Here is a 16,575-nt window from a genome sequence, read left to right on the forward strand (position 1 = left end):
TTATGTTTTTTAGGTTCTTCGCTCTTCTCTCTGCTTTGACAGCTCTTATCACTTTCACTGCTGAATAACCCTGGCTCTGAGAAAGAGAGTTCCGCCTTCTAAAGCTGTCGGATGACTCGCAGCCAACTCTTAAGAAAGCGTGGGGCATCCGGAAATGGGATGGGAATTGGGGAATTTACACACAAGGCTCTTGCGCCGGCTTCTGCCGAACCATGAGCAATATTAAGTAATTGTCACATGCCTTTGTTTAAACGTGAGTAAGTTCAACAGCCTCAGTGAATTCTGTTATCACAAGGGACCTGGCAGGATCTTTCCTCTATAAGGGGTTTGGAACAAAAATGAAGACTGATATATTTTTCAACTATTCATGATAATGTAATCGTTTTATTATGAATCAGTAGGAGGGGTAGAAGTTAATTCATTCACAACTATTAATGCTTATAACATAACAGAAAATGTGATTTATCAATCCCAGAAAAAAACGACCACTATTACTACCCCTACCGATACTCAGAACAATAACATTCTGATCTAGGTGTCTTCATTAATTTTTATAGCGCAAATTGTACAGTACAAATATTCATCCGAAAGTCAAAGAGCACAAAATCTGCTTGTGTCCCCGTATAGTGAATTTGACTTTCTCTAATTAAAAAAAAAACATGAGGTCTATCAACCAGACCGATACAAGAGGGGGTTGTGGTGATTTCCAGTTAAGTATAATTCTACGCCTAGCCAGTAGGGTGGCGAAGGCCAAAACATTTGCATGGGTCTTGCCGAGGACGTGTGGGGTGGGTGAAACACCCAATATGGCCACTAGAGGGTACGGCTACGGTTCCAAAGTGATTCCTAAAGAGAGGATTTTAAACATGGAGGTCCGCGAAAGTTCAAGTCTGAGGCATGACGCAAACATATGAGTCAAGTGACATTGTCTGATTCCACACTTGATGTCCTCAGTGTCTGGAGATATTTTTGATAGCCTGGTGTGAACTCCACAGATGCATTTTTTTAACAATTTTAAACTGAATCAGGCCCAAACGGGCACATGATGAAGAATGACGTATTCTGTTAATGGCTCTCTCTCAGTATCTTCCTCAAATTATACGCCGAGCTCCTGTGCCCAGGCTGCGACACTTTTAGAGCACAGCTCTGTGTTTAACGACAGAAGACCCCAATAAATATGGGAAACAAGTGACCTCTGATAGTTTTAAGAGGTCTTTCCATGGCTTCCTGAGAGGGGAAGTCAGAAAAGGTCTTTAGGACACAAGGCCTAATTTGAAAATTAAGTGTGTTGTGGGCATGTCATGTGAAGCCGATAGGTCTGTGAAGCTACCAAAACCTCTGCCAATGTATAAATCATTGAACGACTGTACGCCATTTCTCTCCAACAACAGGAATACAAAAGAAGGTGGGAAAAGACGATTGGGGGTTATTGGCACAAGAGCAGAGGGGGAGTGGAATGTCGCCTGAATTGACACCAAATTTTCAAGGAGTTACAGACAATTAGTCTGTGTAACGAGAGGGAGGTGACGGAAGTGATGAGAAGAGAAGAGCAGGAAGAGAGGACGACACACACAACCTCAACTCGAGTTGGCACCACAGGGGTTGGGCGTTATGTACCCATAACAGAAATATATGGATATTGGCTCCCCAGTAATAGTACATACAATTTGGCAAAGCCATCCTCTACTGAGTGAGCATTGCTGACAGAGGGACTTCACAATCCTAGGAGTCCTTCAACTCCAAGAAGGAAATTACCGCTTGATCAATAGATTTAAAATATGATTTTGGCCAAAATAGGGGGATGCATTGAAAAAGAAATTTGGAAGAATGTTCAACTTAACTGAATTAATTTTACCAAGCATAGAGAGGGGCAGATGACGCCATCTCTAGAAAGCAGATATTGCTGAGTAGGGGGGTAAAATTTGCATCTAATAAGGCAGACAGTGTACGTGTGACAGTTACTCCCAAGTAGCCTACTTGATGTTATTCAGTTGAAATGGTATATCAGATTGAGAAAGCAGGAGAGCATTTGAGTTTATAGGGAGACTTTCTCTTTTGTAGATTCAGCTTGTTCCCAGAAAAGGAGCCAACGTTTTGTGATAACGACAGAATGTTGGGTAGTTGAGAAAGAGGGTCAGTGATGTACAAAAGCAAATCATCCGCATACAACGCAAGCCTATGTTCAACGCCCATACGCGTTATCCCCAGGAATGAGGTTGGAATCCTCACAGCTACGGAGAGCAATGGCAAAAAGCAAGGGAGAAAGTGGACAGCCCCACGAGCTGAATTGAAATATTCATACCTGGTATTTTTGATGTTCACCGTTTTTCAGAACAGTGAAAAGGTATTCCCACTCAACTCTATCAAAGGCTTTTTCAGCATCCAGAGAGATGACAGGGAGTTGAGACGTGTCTTTGGAGTAGATAATATTAAACAGGGTTCTATTATCGTATCAGGGTTGACCATGACCATTGTAACTTTCTCTGTTCCAGTGCTCCTTCTTGCATATTGGGCAGTACTGCTGTCAACGGTGACGACTGTCAGGCTAGTGTGTAGTGGGACTGGATTTATTTTTGCTTTCACTTCATTATGCGTTGTGAACAATCTTGTGTCTGGAGGCGGTTGACAGTTAGGGTGAAGGAAACAGCAACAGGAAACTCAAAGAAAGCTTCAGTTTTATGATAAAAACACAAACGACAAACATTGTTTATTAGTCTACCAGCATTATACATGATGCAGTTCTAGAAAAGATGCAGGTTGGAAAATTCAACCTCGAGAAAATGACCTCAAACAAAATGACACAGTACACAACGACAAACTGTACACAAAGATAATACTTTTTACTTAAACAAACATTGACTTAAACGTGATCTATACATCTGCTTCTTCAATACATGTGTTGAATACATGGGGTTTGTACACTGGTGTGTGTGCGTGTGCTAGCATCACAAGATGGCCAGCTGGCCTTCCTGTGTGTCCACCGGGGGGCTGTCGTAGGTCTGTCGGACCTCCAGCTGTCCGTACAGCCCCTCCAGGACGGACAGAACCTTGTTCTGGATGGAGTCCACCTGCTCCACGGGGCAGTACTCGTCTAGACTGGATCTGAAAAACACACACACACACACACACACTTAATGACTGAGCCCATATTACGATTTCTCTGAGCAGAAACTTTGAAACAGTGAGCAACTTGACCCAAAATGTGTCCAGTGGACGTCTGTTCGGACCGTTTGTTAACAGACCTAGCGCAACGTGTGCCGTTTAGGGCTTCGGAAACTAATGTCACACTCGTCTCTTTATCCTACATTTGCCCATTTGAATTATATCCAGAATGATGTCATATGGAAAGGATTGACCTGGTCATGACATCGGCTGCACTAGCATCACGTATTTGAAGGCATCGGTATAGCCCAGTGCTTAATTTGTCAAGTGGGAGCTCCCGGAGCGCTGAGGACGAGTAGAAAAAAAGCGGCGGGGGGGGGGGGTTTCAACATCGCAAGAAATTAGCCTACTAAAGCCTCGTGAATGGGGATGTACGCAGAAAAAATAGTAAACATATGTTAGGTTGGAGAGACACACAGCCACACGTTATAAAGTTTACCGTTGTTTACCAACAGTTGAGGAATATGTCATGCACTCGCAGGTGCGTCATTGAGTCATTGTATTCTCAACACAACAAAATACACCAAGTCCTTGAAAATGGATCTCCGTCGCATCAAAAGATGAAAACAAATAGATAGGCTACCTCAGATTATAGTAGGCCTAGTTAGAACAACAATCTGGCATGACAACTTGGCCACGTTAACAAATAGATACATATTATTAACCAGAACAATACCAGAATACCACAAAAACCATAATAATAATAAAGTTCACTACTTTCGCTAACTCCTCGCAGATTTATCACACATCACTCAACCGACTCGCGTCACTCCAAGTCCAACCTCTCTTGCTGCACATCTGAACAAAACACACACATGCACACAGTATTAGCCCCTCACACACACACACACACACACACACACACACACACACTCAAGATCCAGCTGGCGGAGCGCGCGTCAGAGCTTCCGGAGCGCGCTCCCCCTTGCTCCCCCTCAAATTAAGCACTGGTATAGCCGCCCCACTCAACGTTTTCATGGGGGTTTTCTTTTTCGCACAACTAGCAAGCATCGGCGATGTTGGAGTGTGTGATGTGACGATGTGTAGGACATCTCACCGCACAGCCGCAACGTTTCATCCTTCTGCCCTGCTTGTGAATGTGCACAAGGTCCTCCCATAACTCCGTCACCTCTTTTTAGAATAACATAGCGCACACTACAAGTTGAGCGTTGACAGATCTGTAGATCGGAGGACAGAGCCAAGGCTAAAACGTTGAATCGCTGCATTCCAGCCGCGTTCAGCCTGATGTGATTTCGACATGCCGTTTAGGTCACAATGTGGAGGACGGCGCCCCCCCCCCCCCCCCCCCCCAGTGAGTGGGCCGGAGACTAACACATAATGTTGTTTCTGGCGGACTGTTATAATTTTAGTTTTAGTCTAGTCTTTACGTCAAGCTGACATTCAGACATTTTTATCAGTTTTAGTCACGTTCACTCATTTCAGTCTAGTCAAGTTTCAGTCGACTAAAAGTCTTTGCATTTTAGTCTTATTTTAGTCAGAATTATCCATGACTATTTTAGTCTAGTTTTAGTTAAAGCAAATTGTATTACCGTAGTCACTTTTTTTTAATGCAATTCTATTTAACTCAGTCAATATAGTACAAGTAGGCTTCCTACCTAGTAGTATTGACAAAACCAACATTTTATTTTTGCCAAACCCATTTCACATTTCAAACAAGGTAATCTTATTATTATATTATCGTTACCTTATAGACTCAAGAATGCACCCATTCCAGACACAGAAGACACTCTGATATGAATTTACAACGTATTTATTTTACCAACGAACCGTCCACATTAGACGGCGAATTCTGACACTGATAAGGATACTTTTCAAAAAAGATCGCTGAGGTGGATAAATATGAAAACGCTGGGTTTGCGTTGTAGTGTGGCCAGGGTAGACGGAGGCTTTCAGATACGATGGCATTCGTTTGCCATGACACTGCCATGACCCTGCCACAAGCTTGCGCTCATCTAAAAAAAAAAATGGCAGGTGAAATGGAAATGATGATTTCTCTGTGCAATGTACTATGTATCTTCAGTTACAAGTTGTGCGTCTTTATATTTACCCGGATTAGTGTGGACAGGGCCTTACGTTTCCATTAACGCTACCACCACAGCTGCGTCTTGTGAATCTAAATACTGCCGCGACGAGCGGGGATTCAGGAAGTAACGTAACCTGATACAGCCCCAGAGATAAATAAAATAAGCGAGTATTATTTTGTAAAACACATTTAGTCTCGTTTCTATTCGTCAACAATATTGCATTATGTATTTAATTATTGTTATTGTCACATGACCAGCATTTACGTTGCGTCTCGTCTTCCTCACGTGATAAAGGGTCGTTGACGACGATATTTAGTCATAATTTTCGTTGACGAAAGCAACACTACTCACACAGCTCGTTAACAGGGTCCATTCCACTCTACCTGGCTCTGATACTGTGTGACGCAAACTAGCTTAGCTCGGCTGGCAGAGACACATATTGTGACTCTAAGTACGGTTTCGCGCAATGATGCACCAGAGATCACAGTGAGGTGAATGTTTGAGACCGGTTTCACAATCAGTTTGGTTTGCCGGTGGAAAGGTAAACGGAGTTGTAGCTGGTGGAAACATCTACCTGGACATGGTTACCAGTGTTGGTTTAGGCAGGGCCGTGAGAATCTGTTCAACGGCCAGCAGCAGTCCGTCGATCTCCTCCTCGGTGCTGATGTGGTGAGGCAGCTCAGAGTAGTCACAGGTAAGGCCGGCCTGATGCACCTGAGAGCGAGAGAGAGAGAGAGACAGACAGACAGACTTCTCTAAGCAGCGGCTCTTCACTGTAATAACCAGGCCCCCAGGATAGGCATATACTTCCGCAATCCACCCGTGCTCAGAGGCCAAGCCTGGTATTGCAGCTGTTTTAGCTGGGAGTGGACGGGGGTCCGTCATTTCATGTGGCCCAGAAGTAGATATCGCCGTCCACTCCAATACAAGTGGGGAACAGGATTGTGTCTCCGCAAAAAATGTCTGGATATCAATCAAAGGCTCATAATTATCTTTCTACCCTGTTCTAAAAAAATGAAAGTTTTTTCTTTTCAAAACGCCTCCTCAAGCGTTTTATTAGCAGTTGATGTTGGGTGGGCAGCTGAAAGGAGCCGTACTGAAACAAACGGCTCCTTGCTATGGACCTATTTTGAAGTGCACGGCTCCATTAACTTCCGAATTAAATTAAATTCCGAATTAACTCCATTAACTTCCAAAGTCTGAGATTTGTCCTTTTACTTAACATGAATGGCGTTGAACACGGATATATAACACACATCATTGAAATAGCTGTAACAGGCACGGACGTATTGATTACCTGAATGATTATGGGAGACCTACGTAATTTTCATAATATTGTTAATTGTCTAATATTAACATTTCAGTTGCGTTGGTAGGTATTTCATTTTCATTTGCTTGTTTAGCTATGTATGACAGGGTTATGGTTAGCTATGTATGACAATTGACAATGTTGGTGTATTACAATTCAATATTTGGGTAGGCTACTCCAACTTTGTTGCTGGTCGATATGTAAACATTTACTTTTATATAAATTATTGATTGCATTCTTCGTAAAATAGTTAGTTGGAAGGAATCTGTTTCTTAAGCATAACATTGAACTGATTTTTTTAGGCCTACATACGTTTACTATGGTATTATATGGAGCAATCTTACATATTTATGAAGTTTCCAGATCAATAAAGTTCTATCTCTTTTTATTTGAACTGCCTGTATGTCCTCTTGATTATTGTATTACAGTGATGTACATTGGTTATCAGCTATCATAGAATGGTGTCAATGTGGTATTGGCATATATATTCCAGAATTTGAAAAAGGATATGGATATAGAGTGGGTGACTTTATCAGTATACTCAATCGAGATGGCCACAATAATAACCACTCTTAGATGGGTTGTAGATACTAAGTTTGTGACAATGTGGTATTGGCATATATATGCCAGAATTTGAAAAAGGATATGGATATAGAGTGGGTGACTTTATCAGTATACTCAATCGAAATGGCCACAATAATAACCGCTCTTAGATGGGTTGTAGATACTAAGTTTTATAACAGATAATTCAATACGTGAAGATTTGGTGATAGAGGTAAAGCATCTTCTTTTAAATATTATAAGCCTTGGTTTAGTTATTCAGTTCTGTTGGATTCCAGCCCACCATGGAATATATGGCAATGAAATTGCTGATAAATTAGCTAAAAGATACTAACCTAATTAGAAGAATTTAACCTTAAGTATATATATTTTTTTATTTTATTTTTTATTTATTCATTTCTTTGTTAGTTTGTTTTATTTTGTTTCGTTAGTTTTTTTTTTTTTTTTTTTACGATTTAAAGTATCATTTGCCAACGTCCTTGTCACAAACTCCTGTGTAGTAGTCAAGTAGGTGGCGGCTATGGGTGGCGGTATATGGGGAAAAACTATGATCCACCACTAAACTAGAAGAAGAAGAAGATCTCTGCATCCGGTACGTCACGGAATAGGTCACGTGTCTTGGCCCCATAACGCGGAAGCAAATCGCTCCTGTATGTTACCCATGGACATAATAAAGGATGGACCACGGACTGGAAAATGGCCGCCCATTCATTCCTATGCAAACCTGCTCAGTGGGGCATGGCAACATACAGGAGCGATTTGCTTCCGCGTTATGTGGCCAAGACACGTGACCTATTCCGTGACGTACCGGATGCAGAGATCTTCTTCTTCTTCTAGTTTAGTGGCGGATCATAGTTTTTCCCCATATACCGCGACCTACTGGACTACTACACAGGAGTTTGTGACAAGGACGTTGACAAGGACAAGGACGTTGGCAAATCATACTTTAAATCATACAAATAAATTCAAAGAAAAAACCAAACTAACGAAACAAAATAAACAAAATAAAACAAACTAACAAAAGAAATGAATAAATAAAAATAAAAAATATATATACTTAAGGTTAAATTCTTCTAATTAGGTTAGTATCTTTTAGCTAATTTATCAGCAATTTCATTGCCATATATTCCATGGTGGGCTGGAATCCAACAGAACTGAATAACTAAACCAAGGCTTATAATATTTAAAAGAAGATGCTTTACCTCTATCACCAAATCTTCACGTATTGAATTATTTGTTATAAAACTTAGTATCTACAACCCATCTAAGAGCGGTTATTATTGTGGCCATCTCGATTGAGTATACTGATAAAGTCACCCACTCTATATCCATATCCTTTTTCAAATTCTGGAATATATATGCCAATACCACATTGTCACATTGAGTTAATGGAAGTTAATTCGGAATTTAATTTAATTCGGAAGTTAATGGAGCCGTGCACTTCAAAATAGGTCCATAGCAAGGAGCCGTTTGTTTCAGTACGGCTCCTTTCAGCTGCCCACCCAACATCAACTGCTAATAAAACGCTTGAGGAGGCGTTTTGAAAAGAAAAAACTTACATTTTTTTAGAACAGGGTAGAAAGATAATTATGAGCCTTTGATTGATATCCAGACATTTTTTGCGGAGACACAATCCTGTTCCCCACTTGTATTGGAGTGGACGGCGATATCTACTTCTGGGCCACATGAAATGACGGACCCCCGTCCACTCCCAGCTAAAACAGCTGCAATACCAGGCTTGGCCTCTGAGCACGGGTGGATTGCGGAAGTATATGCCTATCCTGGGGGCCTGATGTTACCCAGGCCCCCAGGATAGGCATATACTTCCGCAATCCACCCGTGCACGGCTCCATTAACTTTCCAGCCCACCATGGAATATATGGCAATGAAATTGCTGATAAATTAGCTAAAAGATACTAACCTAATTAGAAGAATTTAACCTTAAGTATATATATTTCTTATTTTTATTTATTCATTTCTTTTGTTAGTTTGTTTTATTTTGTTTATTTTGTTTCGTTAGTTTGGTTTTTTCTTTGAATTTATTTGTATGATTTAAAGTATGATTTGCCAACGTCCTTGTCCTTGTCAACGTCCTTGTCACAAACTCCTGTGTAGTAGTCCAGTAGGTCGCGGTATATGGGGAAAAACTATGATCCGCCACTAAACTAGAAGAAGAAGAAGATCTCTGCATCCGGTACGTCACGGAATAGGTCACGTGTCTTGGCCACATAACGCGGAAGCAAATCGCTCCTGTATGTTGCCATGCGCCACTGAGCAGGTTTGCATAGGAATGAATGGGCGGCCATTTTCCAGTCCGTGGTCCATCCTTTATTATGTCCATGGTAATAACACATTAACACATCGCATCGCGTCCTATGGGGCATGGCTAAGAGCCAGCAGAGAGTTCATATAAGGGGGAGGAACTCTCCTACAGAACGCTCTTCAGGATCAAAGAAGGAGCAACGTCTCACCAAAAAAAAATGAAGCCATGTGTTGCGTTCTGACGTGAATTATGACGTACAGGATGTGTTTAATAAGAATTGAGAGATTTTGTGTCATGTGTAAGCAGGATGTGTTTAGTCATGTTAATACATGAATCAACAGGATGTCTTTATTCATGATATTTATTGATTGACCAACAGTATCTTTTAAGCTATCATATTCATTTATAAACCAACAGTATATTTTTAGTCATGATGTTAAATCATGATTCAACAGTGTGTGGTAATAGTAATTATATAAATTAATGATCAACAGTGTGTGGTATTAGTAATTATATTAATTAATGATCAACAGTGTGTGGTATTAGTAATTGTATTAATTAATGATCAACAGTGTGTGGTATTAGTAATTATATTAATTAATGATCAACAGTGTGTGGTATTAGTAATTATATTGATTAATGATCAACAGTGTGTGTTTAGTCATGATATTAATTCATGAATCAAAGTATGCATTTAGTAATTATATGAATTCATGAATCAACAGTAGGTGTAGGGTCATGATATTAACTCATGAATCGACAGTGTGTGTTTAGTCCTGATGTTAACTCATGAATCGACAGTGTGTGTTTAGTCCTGATGTTAACTCATGAATCGACAGTGTGTGTTTAGTCCTGATGTTAACTCATGAATCGACAGTGTGTGTTTAGTCCTGATGTTAACTCATGAATCGACAGTGTGTGTTTAGTCCTGATGTTAACTCATGAATCGACAGTGTGTTTAGTCCTGATGTTAACTCATGAATCGACAGTGTGTGTTTAGTCCTGATGTTAACTCATGAATCGACAGTGTGTGTTTAGTCCTGATGTTAACTCATGAATCGACAGGGTGTTTAGTCCTGATGTTAACTCATGAATCGACAGTGTGTGTTTAGTCCTGATGTTAACTCATGAATCGACAGTGTGTGTTTAGTCCTGATGTTAACTCATGAATGGACAGTGTGTTTAGTCCTGATGTTAACTCATGAATGGACAGTACATATAGGGGTAGTCACCATCTCGTAATCTGGAGACTGGTCTCTGGCCTTCAGACTGGACACCAGCTGGGCGAGGGGAGCCATGCTGCAACCACACGTTGAACACATCACATCAGAGCAGGATCCTCCTGGAGGAACACATGGTGCCCCGAGCTAACAGGTTACAACTCAAGCTGGGCTATCAAGTCATAGGGAAAGGGAAAAGGGCAACGTGGAAGGGTTCTAAGACAAAACATTTTCTTAGGAGTTACACAAAAGTGATAAGAGTAGTTACTTAGAGTAAAGTTACATATTTTTCCCATTTGTACTTAAAATTTGAAATGATTATTAAAAAGGACGAAGTCGCTGTGCACAGCCTTCTGATTCTCAGGTGTTGTTGCTGTGCAACCAACAATAATATAAAGCCCCGCGCGCTGGTAAGATGATTTATGAATGCAAACGGCGCGTTTGGCTGTGGCTTCGTCAGGTTCACTCTTCAACCACACATGACGCCGACATGTGAAATAGGTGATTACAGGGTCACATGACCTCCCAAATTTGAATTTAGAAATGTTTACGTTGTATTACGTTAGAGCCCGACCGATATAGGATTTTTAAGGCCGATGCCGATACGAATATTTTGTGATTTAAAAATTTGATATGCCGATATATCGGCCGATATATATATATATAAAAACGCGCAACTATATATATATCCAGAAACGCACAACAAAACAAACAGATTTCCCTAACATTGGTTATTTGTAGTTATCCTTTAAATCCTTTTCACTCTCAGCTAACACGTAACAACAGCAAAACTGGACATGGTAGTCATGAATTAAGTCATGCTTATCGACTTTAGAGAATTGATGGGGATGTTCTTTAAATTGTTATTCGAGCAATTTATGTCTCGTGACAGTGAACAACACCGATGATCTCAGTCGATCTCCATCATTCACTCTGCCTAACTCTGGCTGAATCAGCGGGTTTGGGGCGTTAGAGCGCCCTCTGGTGGACAAACTTTTTAATTTTTTTATATATTCATTTATCGGCCATTATAAACGCCGATACCGAATAGTTTGAAAAATGCCTAATATCGGCCGATATATCGGTCGGGCTCTAGTATTTTGGTGAGAGCTGGTTCCCCGATCGCGATGGTTCTCCGACCATGCCCCCGCCCTAACCCGGGGCCGCCGGCTCGGGGGCAGAACGCTGAGGATGTGTAAGACGGCCGGCGGCCCCGCCCTTACCCGGGGTTGGCGGCCCAGCGCAGCACCGTCTCGTGGGCGTCGTCCTCCAGCAGGTCAGCGAACGCCGCCTCCAGGTCCTCCAGCTGATGGACCCGGAGCTCCACGCACTCACCGATCGCCTCCTGCACACGCGCACACGCACACACAAGCACACAAACACACACACACACTTATTGTTCGGTCTTTTTTTTTATGCATCTGATGTATTTTGTCCTGGAAGGTCTCATTGGGCGTCTGGAGGGCGGCCCTGAGTAGGTCTCTGAGTAGGTCTCTAAGTAGGTCTCTGAGTAGGTCTCTGAGTAGGTCCCCGAGTAGGTCTCTGAGTAGGTGTCTGAGTAGGTCTCTGAGTAGGTGTCTGAGTGGGTCCCTGAGTAGGTCTCTGAGTAGGTCTCTGAGTAGGTCTCTGAGTAGGTCTCTGAGTAGGTCTCTGAGTAGGTCTCTGAGTAGGTCTCTGAGTAGGTCTCTGAGTGGTTCTCTGAGTAGGTCTCTGAGTAGGTCTCTGAGTAGGTCTCTGAGTGGGTCTCTGAGTAGGTCTCTGAGTAGGTCTCTGAGTAGGTCTCTGAGTAGGTCTCTGAGTGGGTCCCTGAGTAGGTCTCTGAGTAGGTGTCTGAGTGGGTCTCTGAGTAGGTCTCTGAGTAGGTCTCTGAGTAGGTCTCTGAGTAGGTCTCTGAGTAGGTCTCTGAGTAGGTGTCTGAGTAGGTCTCTGAGTGGGTCCCTGAGTAGGTCTCTGAGTAGGTGTCTGAGTGGGTCCCTGAGTAGGTCTCTGAGTAGGTCTCTGAGTAGGTCTCTGAGTAGGTCTCTGAGTGGGTCTCTGAGTAGGTCTCTGAGTAGGTGTCTGAGTGGGTCCCTGAGTGGGTCTCCGAGTAGGTCTCCGAGTGGGTCCCCGAGTAGGTCTCCGAGTGGGTCCCCGAGTAGGTCCCCGAGTGGGTCTCTGAGTGGGTCTCTGAGTGGGTCTCTGAGTGGGTCTCTGAGTGGGTCTCTGAGTAGGTCTCTGAGTGGTTCTCTGAGTGGGTCTCTGAGTGGGTCTCTGAGTGGGTCTCTGAGTGGGTCTCTGAGTGGGTCTCTGAGTGGGTCTCTGAGTGGGTCTCTGAGTAGGTCTCTGAGTAGGTCTCTGAGTAGGTCTCTGAGTAGGTCTCTGAGTGGGTCTCTGAGTAGGTCTCTGAGTAGGTCTCTGAGTAGGTCTCTGAGTGGGTCTCTGAGTGGGTCTCTGAGTAGGTCTCTGAGTAGGTCTCTGAGTAGGTCTCCGAGTGGCTCACCTCGCTGGCCGTGGCGCTGGGTCTCCTGAAGCCGTACAGCTGCTGGAGGATGGCGTACTCCTCCTGGGAGACACACAGTCACCATCAGAATCAGAGCCACAACCATTCCTCCCGTTCATAAAGCGCCTTTCGTTCATGTGCTCAAACAGTCCAAGCCGGACTAACTCCCTCGAGGGCAGTGGTGGTAAAAGAGACGGACTGAAGCAGTCATTCACAGTGTTTATTCTATTTGCCCAGCTGTTTGGGACTCCATTGTTGCTACAGGATCCGTCTGGTTTCATTGTGAGCCGGCATGGCCTGTCTGGAACAATGAGAGAATTAAACAGAGTGGAACTGAGGAGGGGGGCGGGTACCTGTGTGTACAGCTCTTTGAAAGGATTCTTACAGGAGAAAAAATCCAGATCAACATCCAGTATGTACGGATCCGTCTCCTTGACCACGGACAACAATGTGTTGACGACATAGCCAGGTGATCCTTTATCAGCTGGTCCGCTGTCGCCCCCTCCTGGCTGTAACACGGCGGCACATTCCAAGCCGGAGGACCCCGGAGGAAAAGGGCAGTCTGTTCCCTGGCTGTCCGACCGGGGTTTCTTGGGTTGCCACCGCAGTGCATCCGTCTCTGGGGAGAGACGCCAGCCGGGCAGAGAGCAGGGGTCAACGTTTCTGCCTCTCTCTGAGACCTTACCCGCTCAGCTTTCACTGCCCGTTGTCAAGTCAAGGCCTACGACATGAATTTATGAGTTTTTATACGTCTATCCATTTGTTTGCTGTCCTGGCTCCACAATAGAGGAATGAGGACATCTGAACCCCGACCAGCCTTCAGCCACAGACTGGACCCCATCTGTTCTGACTGCAGCATTTAAAAAATACATAAATAAATAATAATAATAACTCTATCTCTGTATTGTTCCTGGGAAGTGGCACATCACCCACATTTTATGTACTCTGATGATTCTTGCACTATTGAGACGTATCTTCAAGGTTAAATCCACTTATTTCTGTGCCTTTGCTCCTACACAGTTGAAAAATATATGTAAATTGAACACCCTTACCGACAGGCTAAAACAATTCCTCCTGCTTAACCAAAGACAGTGATTCCAATCGATTTTCCCATCTCGTGTTGACGGAGGACTCTTCTAACACTCAGGGTGGAATGGGCGCGACGGGAAGCATGCTATGAGAACCGATGGCTGACCACTGTAACCCCTGCAGACACAGAGCCGGCTCTACCGTCCTCAACATCGTCTCCTCGGTCTCCCTCTCCAGCCGTACCTGTGTGCGCCGCGTGGCTCCTCGGTGCGGGGTTGACCAGCACCACGTTCAGCGTCAGGGCCTTGGGGTTCTCCAGCTGCTCCTCTGGAACGTACAGACCGTCGCTCAGGAAGTAGTCGTCCTTGCTGGTCACCCTGCAGAGCCAATGAAAAGTCAGCATTTCAGACTTGCAAAAATGCTCCCAACACGGCAGAGAAGGAACACGCCGGTTGTAACGCCTTCTCAAAACCTGGTTCTCGAAGGTTCGACAAATTAGCATACTAGGGAAGCCAAGTCGATATGTATTCCGATAAAATGTAAAGATTTTGATGTGAAACATCAAAATCATGATTCAACAGTGATTCAACTTTTTTGTGCTTTTCTATCTTCCAACCGGTTTGGCGTTAAAGTATGTCTGGTCAGGTCTGTGTGTTTTCCACCTTTGTTTTTTAAATGAAGCTGGGCCAAATAAATGGATTATAGTCCAATACTCTATAACAGCGCCCTCTGTAGGAACGCTTTTTACATTATGTTTTATTTGAGTTACACTTAAAGGTTTAGTTTTGGATTGCAAGCAGTGAGACTAGTTTCCCAGGGAATTACCGAGGCTTTCCTCACTGGTGGAACTTCAAATGTAACGCATCGCAGGGAGCCCTTAAAGGTGGAGGTGTACGTGGCGTACGGGCTGAGGGTGGGGTTGTGCGTGCCTGTTTACCTGATGGTGGTGGTGGAGGAATCCTTTCCCACAGCCATACGGTGCTCTCCTTCTTGGATCTGCTGGGCCCAGGGAGGGTGAAGCCAGGCCACAGAGGACACATGGTCTGCATAGACCATGGGCATGATCCAGTTCTCTATACTCAGCTGGCTGAAGGAGGAAACGGTACAGGTACAGTGAATATACAAGAGCTACGCTGCACACTGGAGACGATGCTGTAGAATCGTCAGTGTTTCTAATGTGCATCCAGTTAAATAGTTTTGAAATTCCCTTGGTTGTTCTGCAACTCCATATCTGAACCATATTGGTTAATCAATTGGAATCATTAATATGAATGAATCGCATTGTTTTTTTTGCAAGGCTCTTACAGCGCTCTCCATAGCGAGAGCGTGAAATGCAATATTTCTGAGTATTTGACATATGCTGCACTGTGGCTTCCACTGTACGTTTGATATTGTATTCATTTCTATCCAAAACATACTCAATTAAAGAGTCCTTGTCAAAGACGACGTCAGCAGACATGTTGACAGGGATAAGCAGATCGGGATGGGAGTCTAAATGGATCATCTTGATGTTCCTCATCGGAAGGTGTTTTGATGCTATCGCACGATAGATGTGACTCACCACCTTGCAAAGGAAAAAGTGATTCAAGTTTATTAATTCAAATGAAATAGCGGTCATACCAACAATAAAATTACATATTCCGAATAAATCGTCTAAATTATGTCAAATGAATCATGATATAAAATAAATAACCATTCAGCTTTATTTTGACAGATTATATATAGTACTAGCCTATTTGTGACCCAACGTTGTATATCGCGGAGAGTTGGTTCACATCAGAATATAGTATAGCCCATTACAAGACGGATTATTGCATATTTGATCAATGACTGAAATCATAATATCAATTGATCATTGTTATCATGTGCAATGTGAACTTGTTTATAATGCCGTCTGGATCTTCATAGTGCTTATGAGAATACGTAGAGCCCCATTTGTAACCCAAAACTCGGGCGTATTAATATCCTCCGTCCTAGTACGTTCATGGACGGCGGGGTCACAAATGGGGCTGGCCATCATGCTGTGCTTTATCCAATACGGTAGCACACAGGAAGCCCAACTACAACATCCACAACCAACATTACCACTGGCGCCCTACTTTGGGGGGACATATAACACCAACAATAAAAAAAAATGATGGGGCAGCTACGAAGATATTCCCAGTAGCGTTAATAGTAACCAAACGTAACATTTCCAAATAGCAGTCTAACGCTACGGCTAAACGCAGCGTGCCCTATAAACTTACGTCGTTATGATCCTCAACTATGCAAACGGGCAACTTTGCGTATACCCTCTTCTGCGTGGAGGAACTCATTTTATAATGAGAATCTTATCGCAGATAATGAGAATCTTAGCGAGACGGACAGTGACTTCTGCTTGGAGATGGAGCTAAACGGCATGCTGGTCAGCGTCCCTCTCCATAGTAAAAAAAACACGGAAGTCCCGCCTGGGCGTCCTATCAGCAGCGAGCATGTTCTGCCCACGTGCTACCACCTGACCAGTACCA

The 16,575-nt window shown here is 43.3% G+C and overlaps 1 protein-coding gene across 4 annotated transcripts in view; it reads right to left on the reverse strand.

The window, feature by feature from the left end:
* The window catches only part of c8h5orf22 (chromosome 8 C5orf22 homolog), a 36,071-nt gene extending 19,544 nt beyond the window's left edge, over positions 1-16,527 (reverse strand). For 3 of the 4 annotated variants that reach the window (XM_030364881.1, XM_030364884.1, XM_030364882.1), the window contains exons 1-10: positions 16,315-16,527; positions 15,487-15,632; positions 15,006-15,155; positions 14,312-14,445; positions 13,393-13,658; positions 13,040-13,102; positions 11,784-11,905; positions 10,573-10,639; positions 5,782-5,921; positions 2,303-3,102 (exon numbers count right to left, since the gene is read on the reverse strand). In XM_030364881.1, coding sequence (XP_030220741.1) covers positions 2,946-3,102; positions 5,782-5,921; positions 10,573-10,639; positions 11,784-11,905; positions 13,040-13,102; positions 13,393-13,658; positions 14,312-14,445; positions 15,006-15,155; positions 15,487-15,632; positions 16,315-16,383 — 1,314 coding nt within the window. In that variant the 5' untranslated portion in view covers positions 16,384-16,527 and the 3' untranslated portion in view covers positions 2,303-2,945. Of the gene's footprint in view, positions 1-240; positions 317-2,302; positions 3,103-5,781; positions 5,922-10,572; positions 10,640-11,783; positions 11,906-13,039; positions 13,103-13,392; positions 13,659-14,311; positions 14,446-15,005; positions 15,156-15,486; positions 15,633-16,314 lie in introns of those variants that run through there. The other variant, XM_030364883.1, reaches the window with a different exon arrangement.
* Positions 16,528-16,575: the final 48 nt, after the last annotated feature.

Source organism: Gadus morhua, chromosome 8, assembly GCF_902167405.1.
Source record: "Gadus morhua chromosome 8, gadMor3.0, whole genome shotgun sequence".
NCBI lineage: Eukaryota > Metazoa > Chordata > Actinopteri > Gadiformes > Gadidae > Gadus > Gadus morhua.